Raw genomic sequence first — 25,316 nt, 5'->3', positions numbered from 1 at the left:
TACAGTTCAATATTTTCAATCATAACTCTGGAAAATTCTGGAATCTTGATTTCTTATGCTAATATTCGAAATAAGCAAAAAAAATGCTTCAAAATGAGCCTAAACACGGCTAGACTCCGTTCACTTTAAAATTTCAACTGAGCACGCGACGCACCGACCGCGACGCGTCAATGAATAATCAACGTGGGCGGAGCTTAGTCGTGTTTAGACCCATTTTGAAGCTCTTGACTCTTTAAATTCAGAAAAATTAATTTCAGTTGATTTGGACCACATTTGACTAATTTCAGATTAAAAATCTGAAATTTCAATGAAAAAAAATTGGTTTCTTATCAAAATTTTATTATTTGCTTAACTGTTTCGTCGTTTTAGGTGCACATGTCCTGCTAGGAAACTATTTTTGAATAGGTGTAAATGTACGAAAATGTAGAAAATTTTTGAAAAAAAAATTTTTTTTGAGATTTTTGGAATTTTCCAAAATTTTGTTTTAGACCATTTTTTACTATTTTCAGACATTTTTTGACAATTATCAGCACATTTTAAGGCCATTTTAGACCGACATTTGAATTTTCTAGGTCATGACCTAGATTTTTGAATTTATGGATTTTTTTCAAATTTCAGCCAAAAAATGCCCAGAATCTGTGTCCTGGGTGCTGGAATAATGGGCGTCTCCACAGCGTTGGCCATTCAGGAACGAATTCCGGACTCTGTGGTAATTCTATTAGAGCGCATTTGCATTTTTTAGAATTTTTCAAAAAAAATTTTTTTTTTTGCAAAACTGATAACCGATAAGAGATCAATGACAAAAATTTGTTTCAGGTCACCATAATCGCCGAGAAATTCTCTCCAAACACGACGAGTGACGTTGCCGCTGGTCTCATTGAACCCTATCTTTGTGATGATGACGTGGACCGTGTTATGTAAGACTTTCCTAGGATTTTGTGTTAAAATCTGAAAATACAGAAAATAAGGAATCTAGAAATTCAGAGGTTTTGAAAATCCGTTGAAAATGAGCCGAGATATGAGGAATTGAAATTTTTGGGATTTTTTTTTGAATTTTTGAAATATTTTTTCAATCGTAATTTTTTAAATTTCTGGAATTTTAATTTTTTATTTTAATTTTCGAAATAAGCTTGAAGAATGCTTCAAAATGAGCCTAAACACGACTAGACTCCGCCCACTTTGAAATCTCAACTGAGCACGCGACGCACGACCGCGACGCGCCACTGAATAATCAAAGTGGGCGGAGCCTAGTCGTGTTTAGGCTCGTTTTGAAGCTCTTGACTTTGTGAACTCAAAAAATTAATTTCAATTGATTTGGACCACATTAGACTGATTTCAGATAAAAAATCTAAAATTCCAAAAAAAAAATTTTTTTCAAAAAAACATTGTTTTCAGAAGTTGGACAAAATCAACTATTCAGCGTATTCAGGAATACATGAATGAAGGGAACCCTGGAGCAGAGGTGAATTTCTAAAAAAATTCTAAAATTCTAAAAATTATTTTTTCAAAATTTTCTAAGAGTCAGGAGCAATCCGGTTATTGGCTTCAAAGTGTGAAATCGGTGCCGAAATGGTTGGAAGTCATGAAAAATGTGAAAATTTTGACTGGAAATGAGCTGAAAATGGTCGCCAAGCGACCAGAACACAAGTGAGCAACTTTTCGGAATTATTGAGAAAAACATTTTTTTTGTCAAATTTTTTTTTCGATTTTCAGATTTCTCGGTAGTTTCTTGGAAATTTCGATCCTACATTCTTGCTCAGCTCATCAAGAGCTTCAAAATGAGCCTAAACACGACTAGGCTCCGTCCACTTTGATTATTCAGTGGCGCGTCGCGGTCGTGCGTCGCGTGCTCAGTTGAAATTTCAAAGTGGGCGGAGTCTAGTCGTTTTTAGGCTCATTTTGAAGCAATTTATTTGCTTATTCTGGTAATTGGTACATGAGATTGAAATTCAGAAAATTTCCAGAGTTATGATTCTAAAAAGATTCAATTTTGACTAAAAATTTGAAAAATTCCAAAAATTCCAAAATTTTCACATTTTTCAGTATTTTTTGGTACCAAAATGTTCCAAAAAATCTGAAAAACTCGTTTTTCAGACTCGAACAGATGATGGAAACCAAGAAAATGTCTAAAATGTCTAAAATTTAAAAAATTCAAAATTTTTTAAAAATTTCGACTTTTTAAAATTTTTCCAGATTCGGCATTTTCTACACAACTTGGTACCTGGAACCAACACCGTATATCAAATGGGAATCCGATAAATTTTTGAAAAATGGCGGGAAAATCAAAAATTCAAAAATTCAAAAGATAGAAGACGTCGAAAAGGAATTCGGGCTCTTCGATGTGATTCTGAACTGTACTGGAATTGGAGCAAGACATTTAATTGGGGATAATGAAGTCTTTCCGACAAGGGGACAAATTTTAAAGGTCAAATGCCCAAGTGTTAAGCATTTCTTCATTGATGATCAGTTTTATGCACTTTTAAAGTGAGTTTTTATAATATTTAAAGGATTTTTCACGATTTTTGAGCTATATTCCATGTATTTTGTGAATTCCAGACCTTTTTTAAGATAGTTCCAGTCACCCGGGATCACCCTTTTTTCTATCTCTACGCCCTCTTCACCCTCGCTTTCACTCTCCATTGTGTACGCATTGCACCTCTACTACATCACTGTCTGCCCTGGCGTAGTGGATTACGCTTATGTCCACCAATCTGAAGGTCCGGGGTTCGACTCTACCTGGGCTCAAACTTTTTGTTTTTATTTAAAAGTCTAGGGAAGATGGTTTTAATGGTTTTTGGTCTAGTTTCTATGAGTTTCTGAAATCCTGACCCCAGAAAAATTGATTAGCATTTTTTGGATGGAATTATCTAAATTCCTGGAAAAGATACCAGAGAGTTGTCAACAACGAAACGGTTTAAAATTGAATTTTACACATTTTACTAGTTGATTCCTCTTTTCTATTTTAATCGGGAACTGAGATATTTAGCGTTAAATTTAGGATATGTCTTTTAAATTCAAAAAATAAGGGTTTTCACTGATTTTATGGCATCTTTAAGCGATTTTTGAGTTGATTTTCATGTATTTTGAAGTTTAAAACGTCGTTTGGAACTTATTTGGGACACACCTAAATCTCTGCGCCCTCTCCCCCATCTCCACCCTCATCTCTCGCACTCCCTTTCCATTGTATACGCCTTGCACTCCTATTCCTTCAGTGCTTGCTGTGGTCTAGTGATTTACGCTTTTGCCCACCAATCTGAAGGCCAGGGGTTCGACACCACCTGGGTTCAAACTTTTTTGTTATTTAGTTAAAGTGTGGGGAGGCCATTTACAGACCAATCGCGAACGCGCCACCGCAAACGACCAACATTCGCCCTATCGCGAGCAAATCTCCTACAATTGGCTTGTCGCGAGAGCAACAATTGGCACATATATTGATTCGAATCTGGAAGCTAGCAGCTGCTAAAAATTGTTTATTACACAAAAAAAAACAATTAATTAAAAGTTATATTATTCTCTTCCGCTATTGTCGAACTGGCTGAAACGGCATCGGAGCTTCTCGTTTTGTCCATTTTTGCCTCAGTCGATGACGATGAGCAGAAGATGATGTTGATTGTTGTTTCGAAGTAACTGAAATGATCTATCTAGATTTTAAGCTCCCAATTCTTTTTGTACTATACCTCTGACACAAGTTATCGACTGGAAATTTTTTTCGGAATCCGCGAACTTAAAGGTGGGGGGGGGACAGGAGATTTTTCGTAGTTTTTTTGTAGCTAGAGTATGCATTCTACCGTAACGGTGTACAACGCTTAATGTCACTCTGCGTACAGCTGTCGTCCTCGCCTTTATGTATGCAATCGGGCGTGCGCTTTCTCTTTGCCCGCGTGGCTCAGTCGGTAGCGGCTCCGCACCCTCAATCACAAGCCCTCACAAGTTCTACTCCTCGAGGGGCATCTTTGAACGGAATTTCGAGAACATTATTTTTTTCATGTCCCCCCACCTTTAACACTTCCGTCTGAAATCAACTTTTTTCTCTGATATTCGTTTTCAAATTTACCCACTGTTCCAGAACTTTTTCCTTCCTCATTCTCAGTTGCATTTTTCCGGACATACAGGAAAATGGAGATTTTCTGGCACCCTGTAAAAATTAGATTAAAAATTCGGATTTTCTGGACGCTTCTTACCTTTTGAAAGTACAGAAGCAATGCTTCTTCCAGAGTTTTTCAGAATTTCGGCTTCTTGCTTCCGACTTTTGTCTTCCGGCCATTTTCTCTATTTTTTTCTGCAAACAAAACGATACATTCATGGTTATACAGTATTCTAGTATAGTATATTATATGTTAATTAATAGATTCCGAACAAAAACTGCGAGGAAAACGGCGAAAAAAGAAGTAAAGTATCCAAAATAAGAAAACGAAATTCGGAAAATAAAAAACAAGAATTTCTTCGCGATTGTTCAATTGCGGACCTTTTATAGGGCCATTTAGTAAGATACGCATTTTGCTCACGAATGGTCAATTGTAGAGCCTCTCGTTCGCGGTAGATAAGTAATTGGTCAATTATAGCCCTTCTTCTGTAATTGGTCAATCACGAATCACCTGTGAGGTCCGGGGTTCGACTCCACCTAGGCTCAAACTTTTTTGTTTTTATGTAGGAGTATGGGAAAGGGGTTTTTAATAGTTTTTGCTTTATTTTGTCCCCTAAATTTCAAATTTCCAGCGACACCACCATTACCCTCGGCGGAACCGCCGATCGTCACCAGTGGGATCGAACCATAAATCCCAAAATTTCTGAAAAAATATTCCAAGAAAACTGCAAAAACATTCCATCTCTTCGATCCGCTCAAGTCATCTCAAGCCACGTGGATTTGCGACCATCTCGAGTTACAGTAAGATTGGAGGCGGAGCCTGATTCGAAAGTTATTCATAACAATGGACATGGCGGATCTGGAATCACCCTTCATTGGGGTTGTGCTCTCGAGTGTGTCGAGTTGGTCAAGAAAGTTTTGGCGGGAAAACCAGGAATTTCGAAAATTTGAAAAAAACTTTTTTTGAAAAATAAAATTTTTTTTTTGAAAAACAAAATTTTGAGATCAAAGGGTTTGAAAGATATACAAATAACAATGCGGATTAATATCTCCATGATTGCTCATCACTAATTGAATCCTTATCAACTGAACGCCGCTCGAGCCACGGAGCATCAAAGTCGTGGTAGATGGGCTCGGCGAGCCATTTCTGAAAAATTGGAATATTTAAGTTTGTCTTATTTATATTCGTTTTGAAGCATAAAATGAGCTAAACTCAAAACTGCAAACATTTTTGAATTTGAACAAAAACGAACCAAGTTACGGTAGATTTTCTATTTGAACCCAAAAAATTGGGGAATATCGATTTTTCAAAACTAGGTCATGTTTATACTCATTTTGAAGCTCTAATCATCCTAAATACAAATTCAGTAAAAAAATCTGGAAATTTTTAAAACTAACCGAATTTTTGATGGGCGGGATGAAGTTCATGGCTACCAGGCAGTAGTAGGTCTGAAAAAATGATTTTTTTTTCAATTTTTTTCAAAATTTTTGAATTTCTCACCAAATAAGCAATAAAAATAATATAGAATATTGCAAAAATGACAGTAATCGGAATAGAAATGTCATTGTAGCCGAATTGCGATCCAATCCAGGAGTAGAGGAAATAGAAATTGATGAAGAGAATGATAAGAGAGATTACGATGGAGACCGTTTTGGAGACACTAGAAAATAGTATATTTTTGAAAAACAGGGAAAATTCCACACATTTTGATATAAAATTCAAAGAAATAGCTTATATGGCACCTAATATACGGCTATTTTCCTTGGAATTTTCGTTTTTAGCTATGAATTTTTTATATTCTTATATCTTACGAACCACCAAAGCTACAGAAACAAAAAACATATCAAAATGTGTAAAATTTTGTGCTCTTTATTTTTGTAGTTTGTAGTTTTTATATAGCTATTTTAGTTATTGAGATATACGGTTTTTTCTTGCAGGGACACCTTTAATGACTCACTTTATCTTCAAACACTCATATCTCACGAACTAAAAAAGATATGAACACGTAACAAATATCAAAATGTCTAAAATTTTGCATTCTTCTATTTTGTAGTTTGTAGTTTCCTCATATCTTTACTAGTTTCCGAGATACATACATACCTAGCCAACGCATACTCGTGCATGATCCTCTTATCAGAGACGAATGTCAAGACTGGAATCAAAGCGAACGGGAGTTGGACTAGCTGAAATATTAACTTTTTTAACTTAAAAAAGTTTAAATTCCTACCTGCAAGCAATTCAAAAAGTCGTTTAAGCTTGAAATATTATCAATTCCTCCGGAAAAAATGACCACAGCGAGTGTGGGGAGGATAGCGAGCGAGCGAGTGATGAGAATACGTTTCCATTGGGGGAGTTGGATTTGGATGAAGCCCTGAAACCAATAAAATGTTTAAAAAAGAAGAAAAAAGAAAAAAATCGAGCAAGGAGTCGAACCCGGGAGGTGTCGCATCAAAGCGCACACGCGCGCCACTACACTACAGGCGCACAATGAGAACGGAGCTGTGGAAGGCGTATATGAACGGCGAGCCGCGTACCTCCATAGCGAACTGTCCAGCGTATGTGCCTGTCATTGTAGAAGACTGTCCACATGCCAAAATTCCCACAGCCCATACATAAAGTGCAAAAACTCCAAAAGTGCAACCAAGAAAGATGCCAGCATGATAAATATCCGATTGAATTGGGTCATCATTCGCTGGGAATTCGGATTTATAAAAGTAGGGCATTCCATTATGTGTGTTGTTATAGCATACACCTCTCTGAAACATATCTTGCTCAGTTTTCGTCCAAATTTGAAAATTCAAGAAGTTTTAAGTTCAGTTTGTTCTAAGCTTCAAAATGAATATAAACAAGACACACTTTAAAATTTTAATTTTTACAAAAATTTCGGGACCAAACCGAAAATCGATCATATCTAGTCCAGTTCTTATGCAAATTGATTTTTTTTGCAGTTTTGAATTTAGCATGATTAGAGCTTCAAAATGAGAATAAACATGACCTACTTTTGAAAAATTCAAATTTCAGAATATTTCGGGGGTCAAATTGAAAATCGATCACAACTCGGTCAGTTGTCAACCAAGACGAACAATTCTTGCAGTTTCGAATTTCACAAACTCACAATATCATTATTAGTCTTTCCGAACATTCCTTGAGCGAACACTGATACCACTAAAGTGTTAATAATGAAGGAAACGAAGAGTGCAAATGCAGACTCGATGAAAAAGTATTTATTGGCTTCGGTGACCTTCTCAGCACGACGACGATCCACTTTTCGGGACTGAAATGAGTAATCTTGTTTTTGATCATATTTAAAGTTGAAAATATATGAAAACACACAAAAAGAATCAAGTTTCTAGCTTGTCTAGAAGTCGAGATAACGAGTATTGGTAGCTAGACGCCAAAAAAGAGACCTAGGTGAAGATATTACCCATTATCTCAAGAACCATGACAGCTAGGCAAAAAGTGTCAACTACAAAAATATTAAGTATAAAATTTTACATAAGATAGTATTTTTAAAAAATTAAATTGCTTTGTTGGTTCCTGAGATAATTGCTATCAAACGTGCGTGTAGCGTTAAAGATTAGTTGAAGGCGCTTGTTAAGCATTAAAGGTGGGGGGAAAGGAGATTTTTCGTAGTTTTTTTGTATCTAGAGTATGCATTCTACCGTCACGGTGTACAACGCTTAATGTCACTCTGCGTACAGCTGTCGTCCTCGCCTTTATGTATGCAATCGGGCGTGCGCTTTCTTTTTGCCCGCGTGGCTCAGTCGGTAGCGGCGCCGCACCCTCAATCATCGCCCTCACAAGTTCAACTCCTCGAGGGGCATCTTTGAACGGAATTTCGAGAACATTATTTTTTTCATGTCCCCCCACCTTTAAGGGATAACGCCTTCACTTAAGGGTTAACCTAACTCCCCATATCTCCAGAACCATGGAAGCTAGAGAAAAAGTGTAAATTACAAAAATATTCAGCATAACATTTTGCATATTAAAGCATTTTAAACATCCAAATAAATGCACTGGTTCTTGAGTTATAACTGTTTGAAAACAATCCGATAGCTTGATACAAGCTTTAAACTTTAAAGGCTCATAACTCAAACGCCTGTTAAGCTGCCAACAAGGATAAACCTGATGAAATGTGTAAAATTTTATACACTACATTTTTGTAATTAAGCATTTTTTAACCTGGGTCCTCTTTCTTGAGATATAACTCAAAATCCAAAAAAACCCCAAAAAAAATTCAAAGTTCCCGCTCACTTTTACCAACGCCGAGTGCAAATAGAAATTATGTGGCATAATAACAGCTCCAATAATTGCCACACCTTGCATGACCATATTGTTATCACATCCGGTACACCATGGCACAAACATTCCAGTGAACATTTTTCCCTAAAATACAAATTTCTGTGTCTGTCTGTGTGTCGCGTTTGTCCCCTTACCGCATCCGGCTGACTAACACCAAACTCATAGCCAAATGTCACAGCCATCATGGTAATCAGAAAACAGAAGAATGCCTCGAATTTTCGAACTCCATACTTTTCGAGGAACAAAAATGTGAACGTGTCGCAGATTGTGATGAGTACTCCGGCCCAGAGGGGGATTCTGTAAAAAAAAATTTAATTTCAAATGTTTGACCTTGGTCCCAAAATTTTTCAGAAATTTCGATTTTCAAAAGTAGGTCATGTTTATACTGATTTTTAAGCTGAAAACAAGCAAAACTCAAATCTGGTAAAATTTTTGAGTTTGCTCAAAAACTGACCGAGTTATGATCGATTTTCATTTAGGACCCAAAAATTTCGAAAATATCTATTTTCAAAAGTAGGTCTTGGTTATACTCATTTTAAAGCTCAAAACAAAAAAAAACACAATACTGCAAAAATTTTTGAATTTGGACGATAATGAACCAAGTTACGGTAGACTTACAGTTTCGTCCCAAAAATATTGACAAATATCATTTTTTCCAAAGTAGGTCAAAGTAGGTCATGTTTATATTCATTTCAAATCTCAAAACAAGCAAAACCCAAAACAGCAAAAGTTTTTGAGTTTGGACAAAAACTGACCAATTTATGATCGATTTTCAGTTTGATCCCAAAATTTTTCAGAAATTTCGATTTTTCAAAAGTAGGTCATGTTTATACTCATTTTGAAGCTCAAATCAAGCAAAATTTGGAATATTAAAAATTTTGAGTTTGGACTAAAATGAACCAAGTTACGGTAGATTTTCCATAATCCGAGCCCTAAAATTGGAAAAAAACAATTTCGAGAAATATATTTTTTCCAAAGTAGGACATGTTTATACTCATTTTGAAGCTCTAAACTTGCAAAATACGAAAATCTAAATTTCAGAAACTTAGAATGAAAATTGATATATTTAGGACCCAAAATTTGATCCCTTAGCCTATTACCTAACATTCTCAGTGTTAGCCTAACTTCCTTAGTTTTCAGCCGATTTTGAAGATTTTCGGCTCAAAATAAAGATTATTCTAATCCTTAGAATGTAAAAATAACAAAAGAATGCACTTACGCTCCATTGGACAGCAAATAAAAGGAGATTGCTGTCCCAATAACCTCTTGCATATCACTTCCAACAATTGCACTCTCCACCAACAGCCATAAAATCAATCTAGGGACTTTTGGATAGTAGGAATACGCCACTTCAGCCATATGTTTCCCAGAAACCACTCCTAAACGAGCGGCGAGTCTTTGAAGGAGCAATCCCATGATATGAGCCAACATTAGGACCCAGATAAGCTTGAAATATGAAATTGCACCGGCTTGAAGGTCGGATTCTATGTTTCCGGGGTCCAAATAGGCGATGGACATGAGAAAACCGGGTCCCGTGAATGCCCATAACTTGCGCCAACTGAATGTAGTCTGAAAACAACACATTTTGTCCTCGTATTTTGAAAATAAGCTCAAAATTTCACATTTTCCCCTATTTTTTGGTACCAAAATGTTCCTTAAAATTGCTCATATCTTGCCATTTTTTTTTTGAAATTTCAAACTCGAAGTTTCATATTGCTTCTCAGCTCGTCAAGAGCTTCGAAATGAGCCCAAACACGACTAGACTCCGCCCACTTCGAATGTTCCCTATGAAACGCGACAACGCGACGCACGACCGCGACGCACCTAAATAAATCAACATGGGGGGGTGCCTAGGCGTGTTTAGGCTTATTTTGAAAGATTTTTTTGCTTGTTTTGAAAATTAATGCACAAAATCGAAATTCCAGAAAATTCTAGAGATGATTGAAAAAATGATAATTCCAAAAATTGAAAAAAAATCAAAATTTTGACATTTTTCAGATTTCTACCAAAATGTTCCAAAAACATCTGAAAAACTTGAATTTTTAGTTATTACTGTTGTCAAAACATTATTTCTAGCCTAAAACTGAAAAATGGCAAAAATTCCAAAAAATCGAATTTTTGATATTTTTCCTATTTCTAGGAAATTACTCATATTTCGCTTATTTTTGTTTATTTCAAACTCAAACCTTCATATCCTTTTTCAGCTCGTCAAGAGCTTCAAAATGAGCCTAAACACGACTAGGCTCCGCCCAATTTGATTATTCAGTGGCGCGTCGCGGTCGTGCGTCGCGTGCTCAGGTGAATTTTCAAAGTGGGCAGAGCCTAGTCGCGTTTAGGCTCATTTTGAAGCATTTTTTCTGCCCATTCCGAAAAATAGTACGCCCAATCATAATTTCAAAAACTACAAGAGTTCTGATTATTGAAAATTGAAAAATTGAAATTTTGGAAAATTTCAGATTTCTAGAGACCAAAATTACAGATTTTTCAGCACTTTTTGGTACCACAATGCTCCAAAAATTTTGAAAAATTTGAATTTCACATTTTCAAACCAACGAAATCTTCATTTTTACAAAAAAAGTTAGAAAATATCAAAAATTCCAAAAATTGAAATTTTGGAAAATTTCAGATTTCTAGAGACCAAAATTACAGATTTTTCAGCACTTTTTGGTACCACAATGCTCCAAAAATTTTGAAAAATTTGAATTTCACATTTTCAAACCAACGAAATCTTCATTTTTACAAAAAAAGTTAGAAAATATCAAAAATTCCAAAAATCGAAATTTTGACATTTTTCTGATTTCTAGGGACCAAAATTACAGATTTTTCAGTACTTTTTGGTACCACAATGCTCCAAAAATTCTGAAAAATTTGAATTTCACATTTTCGAACCAACGAAATCTTCATTTTTACAAAAAAAAGTTAGAAAATATCAAAAATTCCAAAAATCGAAATTTTGACATTTTTCAGATTTCTCGGGACTAAAAAATTCAAAATTTTCAGACTTTTTGGTACCAAAATGCTCCAAAAAGTCTGAAAATTTTGAATTTCTTAATTTCGAAAATGCTATAGCAGTCGTAAACACTCTAATAGAACGCCACCCGGACCGTTAACTTTGAGCCTAAATATCTCACTTCTTTTGAAAGATATCAAAAAGTGGTCAACTGATAAAATGTTTATCATGATATCAGCAACATTTTATTAGTTTACCACTTTTTGATATCTCTCACAGAAAATGAGATACATATGTTCAAAGAAAACGGTCCTGGTGGCGTTCTATGAGAGTGCTTAAGGTATCTTAAATATCAGATTTTTTGGTATTTTTTGGTACCAAAATGTTCGAAAAAGACTGAAAAATGTAAATTTCCTACTTACATCTGGCGTATCGTCAATCTCCACTTGAATTTCGTATGTTTGTTGAGCCTCCCGCCGTTTTGGGCTCTCTTCTGAGCAAAAATCCATGATTTGCTCGGATTTTTCGTTTTCCATTTTTTTCTGAAAAAAAAAAGTTAGTACTAAAAGTGTTTAAATATGTTTATTATTATTGTCTATAGAAAGTGATAAGAAAAGAAAAGAGACACATGACAATATGAAATTTTGGAAAAAAAAAAATTGTTTTTCTTAAAAAATCTGAAATTTCAGCACATTTTTATAGTCTGAAATTCCTACAAAACCTCACGAAACTTCTCCGGAATTATCTATGAACTTTAGGCGTGGATTTCTAGCTGAAATAGTGCTGAAAATCGAGAGATTCCAGACGACGACACATTTTGTGACGCCAGACTCCGCCCACTTTTTCACCCGCGATTTTTAATTTATTCACGTTCACACTGTCTGCGTCTCTCGATTCGACATACTCTCTCACTCGGGTTCCTTGATCAAAGTTGAAGGTTTTTGGAGCCCTTCTTATCACTAATTTTTTATCATTTTTGAGTGGTATGATGCAGTAGGAAAATTGATTGCAAAGAACTGAAAATTTAGAGAAAAGTCTAAAAATTTTTTTGTCTGTAGTGTATCCAAAATTGATGACTTTAAGTTGGAAACTACTTAAAACATTAATTGATAACCCGGAAATTAGAAAAAGGAAAAATTTCAGAAAATTCTAAAATTCAATTTTTTGAAAATTGCACATAACTCGCTTATTTTTAAAAAATTTCAACTCAAATTTATTTAATGTTGCTCAACTCGACGAGAGCTTCAAAATGAACCCCATATTGCTAAGGCTCCGCTCACTTTAAAATTTCACATGGACACGCGACGCACGACCGCGACGCGCGGGGAAAAATGAGAGTGTGTGGAGTCTAGGCAATATGGTGCTTGTTTTGAAGCTGATGATAAGCTCAAACGAAAAAAAAACCATAGAAATCGAAATGTGTGTGTTTGAAGCAAAAAATAGAAAAAATAATTTCGAAAAAATGATTTTCTACAAATTTTGCCATATTCTGCGTTTTTTTTTCAGAATTTTCCACTTAAATTTATAAATCCTTTTTCAGCTCGCTCAGTGCTTCAAAATGAGCCCCATATTGCCTAGGCTCCGCCCACTTTGAAATTTCAATTAGACACGCGACGCACGCCCGCGACGCGTCGGGAAAAATTAAAGTGTTCGGAGCCTAGACGATATGGAGCTCGTTTTGAAGCTCATAATGAGCTAAAATCGATAAAAAAATACTAGAAATCAAAAAATTTGGGTATTGAAACAAAAAAATTGAAAAAAAAACTTTCGGAAAAAAAAGTTTTTTCGCATTTTCGAAATTTTTCCCTATTTTTTAAAATTTACAATGTTGACCTTCATTTCCTTTTCGAACTCGTTTAGAGCTTCAAATTGAGCCCCAACAGGTTCCGAAATTTTTTTTTTTTGATTACTGTAGTTTTCGTGGTGGGACCCATTTTAAAGGAATATAGTCGTGTTTAGGCTCATTTTAAAGCGTTTTTTTTCGCTTATTTCGAAATTTAGTGCTAAAAACTCAAATTCCGAAAATTTCCAGAATTATGATTGAAGAAAAATTCGATTTCGAGAATTCTGAAAAATCTGCATTTTTGAAATATCTCAAAATTTCGATTTTTGAGTATTTTTTGACAAGAAAATGTTCCAAAAAATCTGAAAAACTAGAATTTTTTGCTTTTAAAGTTGTCAAAACAATACTTCTACTAAAAAAGACAAAAATTGAAAAAATCGAAATTTTGACATTTTCAGATTCCTAGGGACCCAAATTTCGCATTTTTCAGCATTTTTTGGTATCAAAGTGTTTCGAAAAATCTGATAAACCCAAAAAAAACCGTTTTATTAAAAAATAAATGTATTGCAATTTAATATAAATAAAAATTTTAAAAAATAATTAAAAATGTAGTTGTCCGATTCTAAATCGACTCGATGGTGCTCATCCAGATTATAATCTAAGTAGTCTGAAAAATTAAAAACTAAATTTTTTTTTAAAATCAATTTTTCAAAAAATTTCAAGGAATACAAAAAATTCAAAAACTCAAAAAACTTCCAAAAATTGGCTCACCGTTCTCCCATTTTAGCAGCTTCAGCTACGGTAATTTGCGTTATGCAGTCTGGAAATTTTCAATTTTTAATTTTAAAAAAATTATTAGAATTATTTAAAAAACTTACATTTTAAGAATTTTTTAAGAAAATTAATTTTTAAAAATACTAGAAAATCATAAAATTTCAAAGAAAATCAAAAAAGGATATGGGAGACATCGAAAAAACAGTTGGATGTCATTAAGGGAGAGTAAATGAATGAATTCTAAAAGGTAATTTGGAGATTTTGAAGGGAGAAACAAGAGATTGAGAGGTTTAGAGAAAGAAAGGGATAGAGGAATTAATTGAAAAAGTTAGAAAAAACCAGTTTTCATGACATTGACCTTAATTGATTGAAGGGAATCTACATCTTCCAAGTGGCATATCTTGGTTCTTTGAATTTCTATCTAAAAATGTCAATTACAAAAATGAAGCTCTATTTTTGTTTAGTGTTTTCTGAATTTTTCAGATAATTTGAACAAATTTGAAGCCCTTTTGTAGGGGATCAAAATGCACACTCTAATATAGTGCCTCTCCTCCCCCTTTCGCACCCTCAACTTTGAGGTCATATATCTTGGTTCCTGTAAGAGATATCAAAAAGTGATAAACTGATAAAATATTTCTGATATTATGGTAAACGTTTTATTAGTTGACTACTTTTTGATACCTTTTACGAGAACCGAGATAAATGGACTCAAAGTTGAAGAGTTGATGCTCACCGCATGAGCAACACGGTCGGCTGCCGGCCTCTTAACTTTGAGCTCTTATATCTCGCTTTTTGTAAAAGATATCAAAAAGTGGTAATCTGACAAAATGTTTATCATAATATCAGCTACATTTTATCAGTTGACCACTTTTTGATACCTTTTACAGGAATAGAGATAATTTGGATCAAAGTTGAAAAGTCGGCGCTTGCCACAACACGGCCTCTTGACTTTGAGCTGATTTATCTCGGTTCCTATAAAAGTTATCAAAAAGTGATCAACTGATAAAATATTTATCTTATTATCAGCAACATTTTGTTAGTTGACTTGTTTTTGATCTCTCCTACAGTAACCCGAAGATGTGAAAAAAGGGGCGGGGCTTCCCAGGGGAGTATTTTGGCGGAATTTTTTTGATTCCAGGCAGTCAATAACGAACTATTGTCAGAATTATAAAACTGGGACTTTGGTGTATGCAGACTCAGTACAAAAATTGAGTGTTTTGCACTGAGTCTGCATACACCGCAGGTCGCAATTTTATAACGTAGATAGGACATTCAAGTGTGGAAAAGGGGCGGGACTAGCCAAGTTTGCTAATCTCGCATTCTTTGAGCCAATTTATCTCGATTCCTGAGGTAGATAGCAAAAAGTTGTCAACTGATAAAATGTTGCCGATATTATAATAAACATTTTGCCAGTTGATCACTTTTAGATAAATTTTACAGGAAATGAGATATACATATGAGCTGAAACTTGGCAGCTAGAGAGTCCTTCTATTACAGGTTCTTAGGCTAGCTCTCAGGGCTCATAGACTTTTTCTGAAATTTTGATTTTTGGATTTGGCAGGTTTTGTAAATGGAAACCATACATCATTTGAGCTACTTGCTTCAAAAAAAAAACAAAGAGCGAGCTTTAGAACTGGAGCCACTTTTTTAATCAGCTTCCTAGCCGTCGAAGAATAATCCCGTAAACAATCCCGTAAACATTTCCTATGGAAGATATAAAAAAGTAGTAACCTAATAAAATGTTTCTCCTTTTATCAGCTACATTTTATCAGTTGACAACTTTTTGATATCTTTCACAGGAACTGTGATAAATTGGCTCATAAGTGAGACGTCGGCGCTTGCCGGATGAGCTACACAATACGTTGCCGACCTATTAACTTTGAGTCAATTTATCTCGGTTCCTGTGGAATATATAAAAAAAGTTGTCAGCAGATGAAACATTGCTGATAACATGATAAACGTTTTGTCAGTTTATCACTTCTTGATATCTCTTACAGGAACTAAGATAAATGGGTTCAAAGTTAACAGCTTAGGAGGAATTCTATTAGTGTTTACAGTATGACTGTCAAGAACCATCTACTCATAGTAATATGCTTGCAAAGATTGAATAATTGTTTAATTGGCTGATAGGGACATCTGACTCATTGGATTTCATGACCTAATTTTCCCCTCCTCTCAAGTTCTCTTCCTCTAACCTTGACCTTTTAGATGTTGCCTTGTAATATTTTTGCCCTTCTCCTGGCCTTACTTTCCCTTCTTCCTCTTCCACCCTTATCATTCCTCCGTTCCTTTTCCACCGAAAAACTGAATGAATGCTGACAAACACACAAAAGTTCTTCTCTCGAAAAAAGTTTCTATATTTTACTTCTCATCTCTCTCTCTCTCATCGGGTCATGTTTACTTTTCCAGGATCGAAGACGACGGGCGGCACCACAGGAGAGGGGAAGAAATGAGCAAACATACACTATATCACAAAACGCCTGTCTCTTTTCTGTGTATATACTACCTCCGTCGGGAAAACTTCCAACTTTTTTCAACTAACCAAAATTTCATTTTTTCGCAAAAAGTTCGACGCATTTTCCCATATTTTTTTGAGGCATCACAACAACATCCATTCAACGAACGGTAAGAGATATTTTCTTTATTGGGTTTTCTTCTACAGTAATCCTTTTTAGAAAAAAAATCCATAAAATTTTGTTCATTTACCTTAATTTTAAACAGGTTCAATTTTGACTACCGTATGACCTCTAACAGCCCCCCAGATCCGTCAAATTTGAGCCAATTAATCTAGGTTACTGTAGAAGATATCGAAAAGTGATCAACTAATAAAATGTTCATATTTTTATCAGCTACATTTTATAAATTGACAACTTTTTGATACCTTTCACAGGAATTGAGATGAATTGGCTCAAAGTTAAAAGTCGGGGCTTGCCGGATGAGCTACACAGCAAGCTGCCGACCTCTTAACGTTGAGCCGATTTATTTAAGTTACTATAGCAGATATCAAAAAGTAATCAGCTGATAAAATTTTTATCATGACATTAGTAACATTTTATCAGTTAACCATTTTTTGATATCTTTCACAGGAATCGAGATAAATTAGCTCAAAATTGGCGCTTGCCTTATGTGCTACACGGTCGACTGCCGGCTTTTTAACTTTGAGCTCATATATCGCTTACTGTGAAAGATATCAAAAAGTGATCAATCGATAAAATGTTTATCATTTTATCAGCTACATTTCATCAATTAACCTTTTCTTGATATCTTTCCCACAAACCGAGATAAATTGGCTCGAAGGTAAAAGTCCAAAAATGCCCTAAAAGTCCCAAAAAAGGCCCCAGAAGATGACAAAACATCCTATAGGTCCCAAAAGATGTCGAAATTTCAAGAAACAAAATCCTTTTTTTCATTTTTTCTAAATTGTTAACACTTCTAGAACTTTCCAAAGTCCCAAGAAAATCGCCAAAAAAGATCTATTTCTCTGGCTCAGCTCATTTTTTTGGGTTCTGACAAGTGTGTGAGTAACCTGAGATTTTTGTTGTACATGTATTTTTTGTCTATTTTTTTGGGTATCATGTCTACAATTATATATACATACATATATACGTAGTTTTCAATATTTCATTATTTTTTGTTACCCCCGAGGTGTCGAATTTCAAGGGAGTCCCCCCCCCCTCTCACTATTTTTTTGGCCCTTTAATTTCGAGCCAATTTATCTCGCTTCCTGTAAAAGATACCAAAAAGTAGTAAATTGATAAAATGTTTATCACAATATCAGCAATATTTTTTTAGCTGGTTACTTTTTGATATCTCTTACAGTAACCGAGATATTTGGGTTCAAAGTAAAGGGATTGAGAGGGAGGCTCTATTATAGTGTGAACTTAGACCCACTACAAAAGGGGTTTAAACTTTTTGGATTAATCTGAAAATTCAAAAATATACTAAACAAAAATAGTGCTTCATTTTTGTAGTTGACACATTTTTGATAGAAATTCAAAGAAACGAGATATGCCTTCTGGAAGATGTCTAGACTAGGGGGGTGCGTTTCGATTAGAGTGCTAACCGCCTTTATATTAGAGGGTAATGTATACCGAGTAGCTTAACGAGTAACAATGTTATTTTTTTATTCAAAAAAATATAATTAATCAAGTTATTTTAATTATAAAACGCAAAAAAAAAATATTTTGAAAAAAATTTTTTTTTGGAATTTTTTTGGGGAATAATAATTTGCCGTCGAATGTTTGTCAACTTTAAAATAGCAGCTCCCTGTACTAAAATATACCGCAAAGCTTGTCTCTTTTAGTACCGCCTATGAATACTAGTTTTTTGTGTTTGTCTGTGTGCAAACATTTTGAAAATTTTTCAACTTTTCCATGTCTCAGTGGATTTTTTATTTCTACTTCTAAATTTTTACTGAGGCTTACAATTAGGAATTGTTTTTCATAAAACTTCTTTCTAGATTTTTAGCATTTTAAAGGTGGGGGGACAGGAGATTTTTCGTAGTTTTTTTGTAGCTAGAGTATGCATTCTACCGTGACGGTGTACAACGCTTAATGTCACTCTGCGTACAGCTGTCGTCCTCGCCTTTATGTATGCAATCGGGCGTGCGCTTTCTCTTTGCCCGCGTGGCTCAGTCGGTAGCGGCTCCGCACCCTCAATCATCGCCCTCACAAGTTCAACTCCTCGAGGGGCATCTTTGAACGGAATTTCGAGAACATTATTTTTTTCATGTCCCCCCACCTTTAAAAAATTTCAAAACAATTTTGTTTTCGCTGATTTGCTATTTTCGCCTAACTCATCTGTTTCTTATCAGAATTTCATATATATATTTTTATACTTTTTTGGAAATTTCAAAACTTTTCGAAACTTTTCTATTGAAATCTGACATCATGTATTTTTTCTTCAAAAAAAAAACTATTTAAACGAATCCAAAAATTATGTCTTCTACTTTTCCGATTTTATCAAAAATATCAGTTATTTGTTTTGCACTTCAAAAAGGGAAAGTTCTATTTTTTACTTTTTTGTTGGTTTTGCCATTACTTTTTTTTTCATTTTTCCCATTTTTCAAGCTTTTCTAAAACAGAGCTTACTGTAAGCTTTAATGGCTCTAGTGTTTCCGGAATTTGAGTCTTTGAGTTTTGGCGCCAAATTTTTTTCTCAAAAGTATAACCATGTTTTGACTTATTTTAAAGCGCTAAAAACGGAAAATTCAAAAATGCAAAAATTTTTGAAATTGCTCCAATACTAACCGAGTTACGGTAGTTTTACCGCATTGCTCCGTTTTCATGTTCAATCATCAAACTACCATCATATCTCCAATACTTTTGAGATTTTTCGAACGAACACTAGATTTTTAAGCTTCTAACGTTAAGAGCTTCAAAATGAGTATAACCATGACTAGGTTTCGAAATTTCAAAATTTTTGGTCCCACCACGAAAACTACAGTAATCTGATAAGTTTCACAAACCTAGTCATGTTTATACTCATTTTGAAGCACTTAATTTGGCAAATTCGAAAATATAATTTTCTCTTAGTTTGCTCGAAAACTAACCCAGATACGGTAGTTTTACCGTAATGTCCTGTTTCTCTGTTCGACCTTCTAACTACCGTATCTCCAATACTTTAGAGATTTTTCGATTCAAAGTTAGATTTCTGAGTTTGTGACATTTACAGCTTCAAATTGAGTATAAACATGACTAAGTTTCGAAATTTCAAAATTTTTGGGGTCCCATCACGAAAATTACGGAAATCTGAAAAGTTTCACAAACCTAGTCATGTTTATACTCTTTTTGAAGCTCTGACAGAACTGAATTCAAAAATCTAAACTTCATTAAAATCCAATCAAAATTGGCGGAGTTAGGTCCCAGGGACCAAAAAAAAAAATTTTCGAAAGTAGGTCATGTTTATAATCATTTTGAAGCTCTAAAGGAGCTGAATTCAAATATATGAGTTTAAAAAATTAAAACTGAAAATGCAGAAGGATACGGTAGTTTTAAAGATTTCAGTTAAGTTGTCTATGACCCATAAGCTTCCTTCTTCCTCTCGCCCTCTTCTCAAAAAATAACAGTAATTGATCATTTTCTCACTTCCTTCCCTTTCCTTCTACTTCTCTTATCAATTAATTGTCTAGTGATAATCTTTTTAAAAAAAATAAATATATAGAAAAGTTAGTCAGCAATGTGTTCATTAAAAACTTTTTTTTTCTAAAAATTGGAAAAATGTATATTCTTTGACCTATTTTTTCGGGAATTCAATTTTTATCAATTTTAATACTGGTGCTGGAAACAGTCATAATCGTATTAGAAACTATTTAAAAAATGTTGCGAACGGAGAATTTTTCTTTTTTTTTGGTAATTTCTTTTTTCTGGAAACTGCACGTTTTTGGTCTGAAAATGTTACTGTAGTTTGCTTTAACTCATGTTTTAGTGATTTTGACATTGAAATTCTCATTCAGCTTGTTTTAAGCTTCAAAATGAATATAATTATGGTGTACTAAATTTTTTAAATTATCGTTTTTGTTGAAATTTTCAAAAAAAAAATGTTCTAAAAATGAAATCAATCATATTTATACTTGGAGTTTTTCATAGTAGGTCATATTTATACTCATTTTGAAGCCCTGAACTCATTGATTTGAAAAATATAACTTTCTTAAAGTTTGTCCGAAAACTAACCGAGTTACGATAGTTTTACCGCGTGGCTCAGTTTTTACATTCTATCGTTCAAAATACCGTATCTTCTGGGCTTTTGGAATTTTTCAAATGAAAATTATATTTTTGCATTTTTCGAGTTAAGAGCTTCAAAATAAATATACTCTTGCCTAGGTTTGTAGAAATTTTAAATTTTTCGAATTTTGGGTCCCACCACGAAAATTTCTGAAATTTTGAAATTTCCTCTAACCTATTCATGTTTATACTTATTTTGAAGCTCTTAACAAGACAAATAAAAAAAATATAACTTTCCTCCGGTTTGCTCAAAAACTACCCGAGATACGGTAGTTTTACCGCATTGCTTGGACCCAAAAATGTGCCAAAAACCAAAAATGACCAAGTTTAGGCATGTTTATACTCATTTTGAAGCTCTCACACTCAGAAATACAACTACAACCCTAAAAATTAATTCGAAGAAAGTTTAAGGAAGTTACAGTAGGTTTTTCGTGGCGGGACCAAAAAAAACATTTTTTGTGCCATCAAAGTTCTTTGAAATTGGACCCCTTTCCAAAACTACGTAACATGATGACCATATGTACTAGGGACCACAATTTTTTCAATGTCATAAAATAATATCTCTCATGTACGTGACAATTCTGCTAGTTGTGCAATTTCAAAATTTTCGAAAAACTAGAATTTCAAAATTTCCGGAAATAACACCCTCCCCTTTGTAGTGATATAGTGATAAGAATTATATAAGCAAACAAATAAATATATTATTATTGTCTAGAAAATTTCCTGTCTAGAAATTTTGTTCATTTTTGGCTGAAATTAGCGTAAACACTCTAATAGAACGCCACCCGAATCATCGTTACATTTGAGCCCATGTAACTCATTTTCAGTGAGAGATATCAAAAAGTGGTCAATTGATAAAATGTAGCTGATGTTATGATAAACAATTTATTTGTTTATTATTTTTTGATATCTCTCAAGAGAAGTGAGATATATAGGCTCAAAGTGGACGGTCCGGGTGGTGTTCTATTAGAGTGTTTACGGTTATTTTTTTGCTCTGAAAATTTTTTTTGTCTGAAATTCCATGTTTTCAGAAATGCCGCTCGATTATCAATCAGAAGATGCAACGACCTCATCTCGGAACGGGATTCCAAATGGAGCATTGACGGTAGGTTCTTTTAAAAAATCTGAAAGTTTAAGGAAAATTTTTTCTTCAAAATCTTTTCAAAAAAACTTTTTTCCAGGTGTTAATAATTGCCGCGATTGCAATTGTATCAGTTGTTATCACCCTGTTTTGTATGTTGGTCAACAACCGACGGGCGGCACGTGTTAGGCAGCGAACACAGGTGAGTAAGGGGCTTTATAGAGCTCTAGCTCCGCCCATTTTGATCGGATTTTTATAAAAGTAAGATTTTTGAATACAACTAGTTAAGAGCTTTGAAATGAGCCCCAACACGCCTAGGCTCCGCCCATTATGATTTTTCAGGCGCGACGCGGTCGGTGCGTCGCGTGTCCCATAGGAAAATTCAAAGTGGGCGGAGCCTAGCCGTGATTCGGCTCATTTTGAAGCGGATAATGAGCTGGAAACAACACAAAACATCTGAAATCAAAACTCTGACAAATTTCAAAATTTTGGGTCTCGAAGCAAAAAAAAAAATTTTTTTTCGGAAAATTGAAATTTTGATTCATTTTCTTCATTTTTCAAAATTTTAAATTTCAGTGCTTATAATCTTGCTCAGCTCATCACGAGCTTCAAAATGAGCCCCAACACGCCCAGGCTCCGCCCATTTCGATTTTTTAGGTGCGTCGCGGTCGTGCGTCGCGTGTCATATGGAAAATTCAAAGAGGGCGGAGCCTAGCCGCGTTTGGGCTCATTTTAAAGCTAAAAACGGGCGGAGTATCAATCTGATGCCTAAATTTCCAAATTTGGTGTCTGAAATATCAAAATCCCTCAAAATCAAATTTCCAAGTTTCACGTTTTTTTTAGAATTAAGGACCTAACTCCGCCCATTTGCATCGAATTGATTTTGAATATTGATTTTTGAAATCAGTGTTTCATGAGCTTTAAAATGAGTATCAACACGACCAGGCTGTGCCCGCTTTGATTTTTCAGGCGCGTCGCGGTCGTGCGTCGCGTGTCACATGAAAATTCAAAGTGGGCGGAGCCTAGTCGTGTTTGGGCTCATTTTAAAGTTAAAAACGCGCGGAATATCACTCTAGGATTTAAATTTGAAAATTCAGACTCTAAAATTCTAAATTCCTGTAAAAACAAAATCTCGGTTTTCCACACTATGCGCCTTTGAAACCCGCCAAATTCAAATCTTCCAGCAACAACGCCAAGCTCAAACCGTACTTCGTCTCTCGCCAACATCGGCATTATCATCTCCAACTGATACAACAGCCCGTCCTTCAAGTTATCCACCAATGTACATAGTATCACCGTCTTATGATCCGAAATTCGATGCACCACCGTCCTATGAAGAGGCCGTGAGGGTTATGGTGGCTGGGAATCAGCAACAGGCAGTTGGAGCTAACCAAACTGTCATTACGGTGAGATTTTTTGAAAGTTTTGGCCTACTGAAAAATGTTTGATATGAGATAACAAGTTAGTGGATCACCCGTGTAACTTTTCAATAATTCTATTTTATTTGAAATGTCAAGAGCTTTAAAATGAGCCCCAACACGCCTAGGCTCTGCCCATTTTAATTTTTTTATGTTGCGTCGCGGTCGTGCGTCGCGTGTCATATTTAAAATTCAAAATGGGCGGAGCCTAGTCGTGTTTGGGCTCATTTTAAAGCTAGTGATTAGCAAAAAACAACAAAAATCATCAAAAACCAGAATTCTGACTAGTTTCAAAAATATTAGTCTCGAAGCAAAAAAAATGTTTGACAAATTTGGATTTTTATTTATTTTCATCATTTTTAAAAATTTCAAATTTCAGTAATCATTATCTTGTTCAGCTCATTGTGAGCTTTGAAATGAGCCAAAACACGACTAGGCTCCGCCCATTTTGATTTTTTTGTTGCGTCGCGGTCGTGCGTCGCGTGTCATATCGAAAATTCAAATTTGGCGGATCCTAGTTGTGTTTGGGCTCTTTTTGAAGCTGAAAATGCGCAAAGCATAAATCTGATGCTCTAATTTCAAAATTTCGAGTCTGAGTTTGGAGAATTTCAAATTTGAAATATCTCTAAAAATCCCGTACACTTTGACCCAATTTATCTAGCTTCTTGTAGAAGATATCAAAAAGTAGTCAGCTGATAAAATGTTTATCATGAAATCAGTTACATTTTATCACTTGACCCCTTTATCATATCTTCGACAGGAACCGAGAAAAAATGGCTCAAACTTAAGAGGTCGGCAGCCTATTGTGTAGCTCATCCGATGAGCGCTGACTGTTCAACTTTGAGCTTATATATCTCCTCTTCTTTGAAAGATATCAAAAAGTGGTCAGCTGATAAAATATTTTTGATATTATGATAAACATTTTGACAGTTGATCACTTTATCATATCTTTGGCATGAGGCGAGATAATTTGTCTCAAAGTGAGAGGGTCCTTGACCTTTTGAACTCTTATGAATATCGGACCACCCATGGAATTTTTGTTTTCTTGCTCTCCAATTCTTTCTGGAAGCATCTATCTATGCGGACCCAATGAACCTTGTACCCCTCTTTCCTATGTCATCCTTTCTGAGCAAACATGTGCTCATTGTGCTCCACACGGACTACAAATGAACTATGTTTTCAGTTTACACGGGTTTTTTTTTGTTTGACTTCTTGAGGGAAACGGGGTTTTGGTTTTGTGGCAAAAATCGAGAGAGTAAATAATAGCCTACAAGTTGATTTTGAAGCCAAAATGTATTTTTGTCTTGAAAACGGCCAGACTCCGCCCATCTTGACCTTTTTTTATGAACTTGGAATTTTTGAAATAAGCGTTTTATGAGCTTCAAAATGAGTATAAACAAGACCCATCTTTGATTTTTTTTTCCCAACTTTTGAAGTCTGGGACCTAACTCAGCCCATTTTTTCTAATTTTTATAAAATCAAAGTTTTTGGAATCAGCATCTTAAGAGCTTCAAAATGAGTATAAACATGACCTAGTTGAGAAAATTTTGAAATTTGAACCCTGGGACCTAACTCCGCCCATTTTGACCTTATTTTTATGAAAATCGTATATTTGGAATCAGCGTTTTAAGAGCTTGAAAATGAGTATAAACATGACCTAGTTTTGAATTTTCCAGATTCCCGAAACCTCGCCATCCACCTCCACGTCTTCGCTGGATTCAGAATCCACAGCCGCCGCGCAAATCGACGTGGAAATGACGCATCACCACGTTCCGACATCGACATCTGGAGTCACTGTTTAGAGAAGACGTCCAGAATCCTTCTTCTTCTTCTAATTTTGTAGCCTTATATAGTCTCTCTGTTCTACTGTTGTACCTCTTGCCCTAGGTGCTCTAGAAAAAGGAAGAATTTTTGTTCTCGAAAATTCCTTGTGTGTGTGTATGTTATTTACGGGTTTTGTTGTAATTTTCTCGAATTTTTGCAAAAAAATAATAAAACGATTTTTGAAATTTGAAATAAGACAATATGAATATGAAGTGCAGAATGATGATGGTTCGTATGAGAGAGAAAGTGGGTGGGAGGGAATAGTATGGGTTACTGTAGACGAAGCACAAGGACTCATGGGAAGGACATTACCTCTATCGATCTTGGTCTAGTCCCCTGGTTCATCTTCCTAGGAACATAAAGAACGGTGTAGAGTG

At 34.9% G+C, this 25,316-nt stretch overlaps 3 protein-coding genes across 3 annotated transcripts; 2 read left to right on the top strand and 1 right to left on the bottom strand.

Moving 5' to 3' along the window:
- Window positions 1-625: 625 nt before the first annotated feature.
- Window positions 626-5,035, top strand: Cbr-daao-1 (the record flags this gene model as incomplete). The annotated part of the gene is made up of 6 exons (XM_002634737.1): window positions 626-709; window positions 817-917; window positions 1,396-1,462; window positions 1,520-1,647; window positions 2,194-2,484; window positions 4,717-5,035. 6 exons carry the CDS (start codon window positions 626-628, stop codon window positions 5,033-5,035), a joined length of 990 nt encoding a protein of 329 aa, XP_002634783.1.
- A 91-nt stretch (window positions 5,036-5,126) lies between these two features.
- Cbr-smf-3 lies at window positions 5,127-11,873 on the bottom strand (the record flags this gene model as incomplete). The annotated part of the gene is made up of 11 exons (XM_045236324.1): window positions 5,127-5,231; window positions 5,483-5,533; window positions 5,586-5,745; window positions 6,186-6,268; window positions 6,313-6,456; window positions 6,620-6,841; window positions 7,201-7,359; window positions 8,340-8,471; window positions 8,522-8,684; window positions 9,607-9,956; window positions 11,760-11,873. The coding sequence occupies 11 exons, from the start codon at window positions 11,871-11,873 to the stop codon at window positions 5,127-5,129; spliced, it is 1,683 nt and encodes a 560-aa protein (XP_045095309.1).
- Window positions 11,874-21,649: 9,776 nt separating this feature from the next.
- Window positions 21,650-24,917, top strand: CBG13885 (the record flags this gene model as incomplete). Its single annotated transcript, XM_045236323.1, has 4 exons — window positions 21,650-21,721; window positions 21,798-21,899; window positions 22,882-23,119; window positions 24,838-24,917. 4 exons carry the CDS (start codon window positions 21,650-21,652, stop codon window positions 24,915-24,917), a joined length of 492 nt encoding a protein of 163 aa, XP_045095308.1.
- Window positions 24,918-25,316: the final 399 nt, after the last annotated feature.

This window comes from Caenorhabditis briggsae (assembly GCF_000004555.2).
Source record: "Caenorhabditis briggsae complete genome, chrIV, whole genome shotgun sequence".
NCBI lineage: Eukaryota > Metazoa > Nematoda > Chromadorea > Rhabditida > Rhabditidae > Caenorhabditis > Caenorhabditis briggsae.
This window is presented reverse-complemented; position numbering and strand designations above follow the sequence as displayed.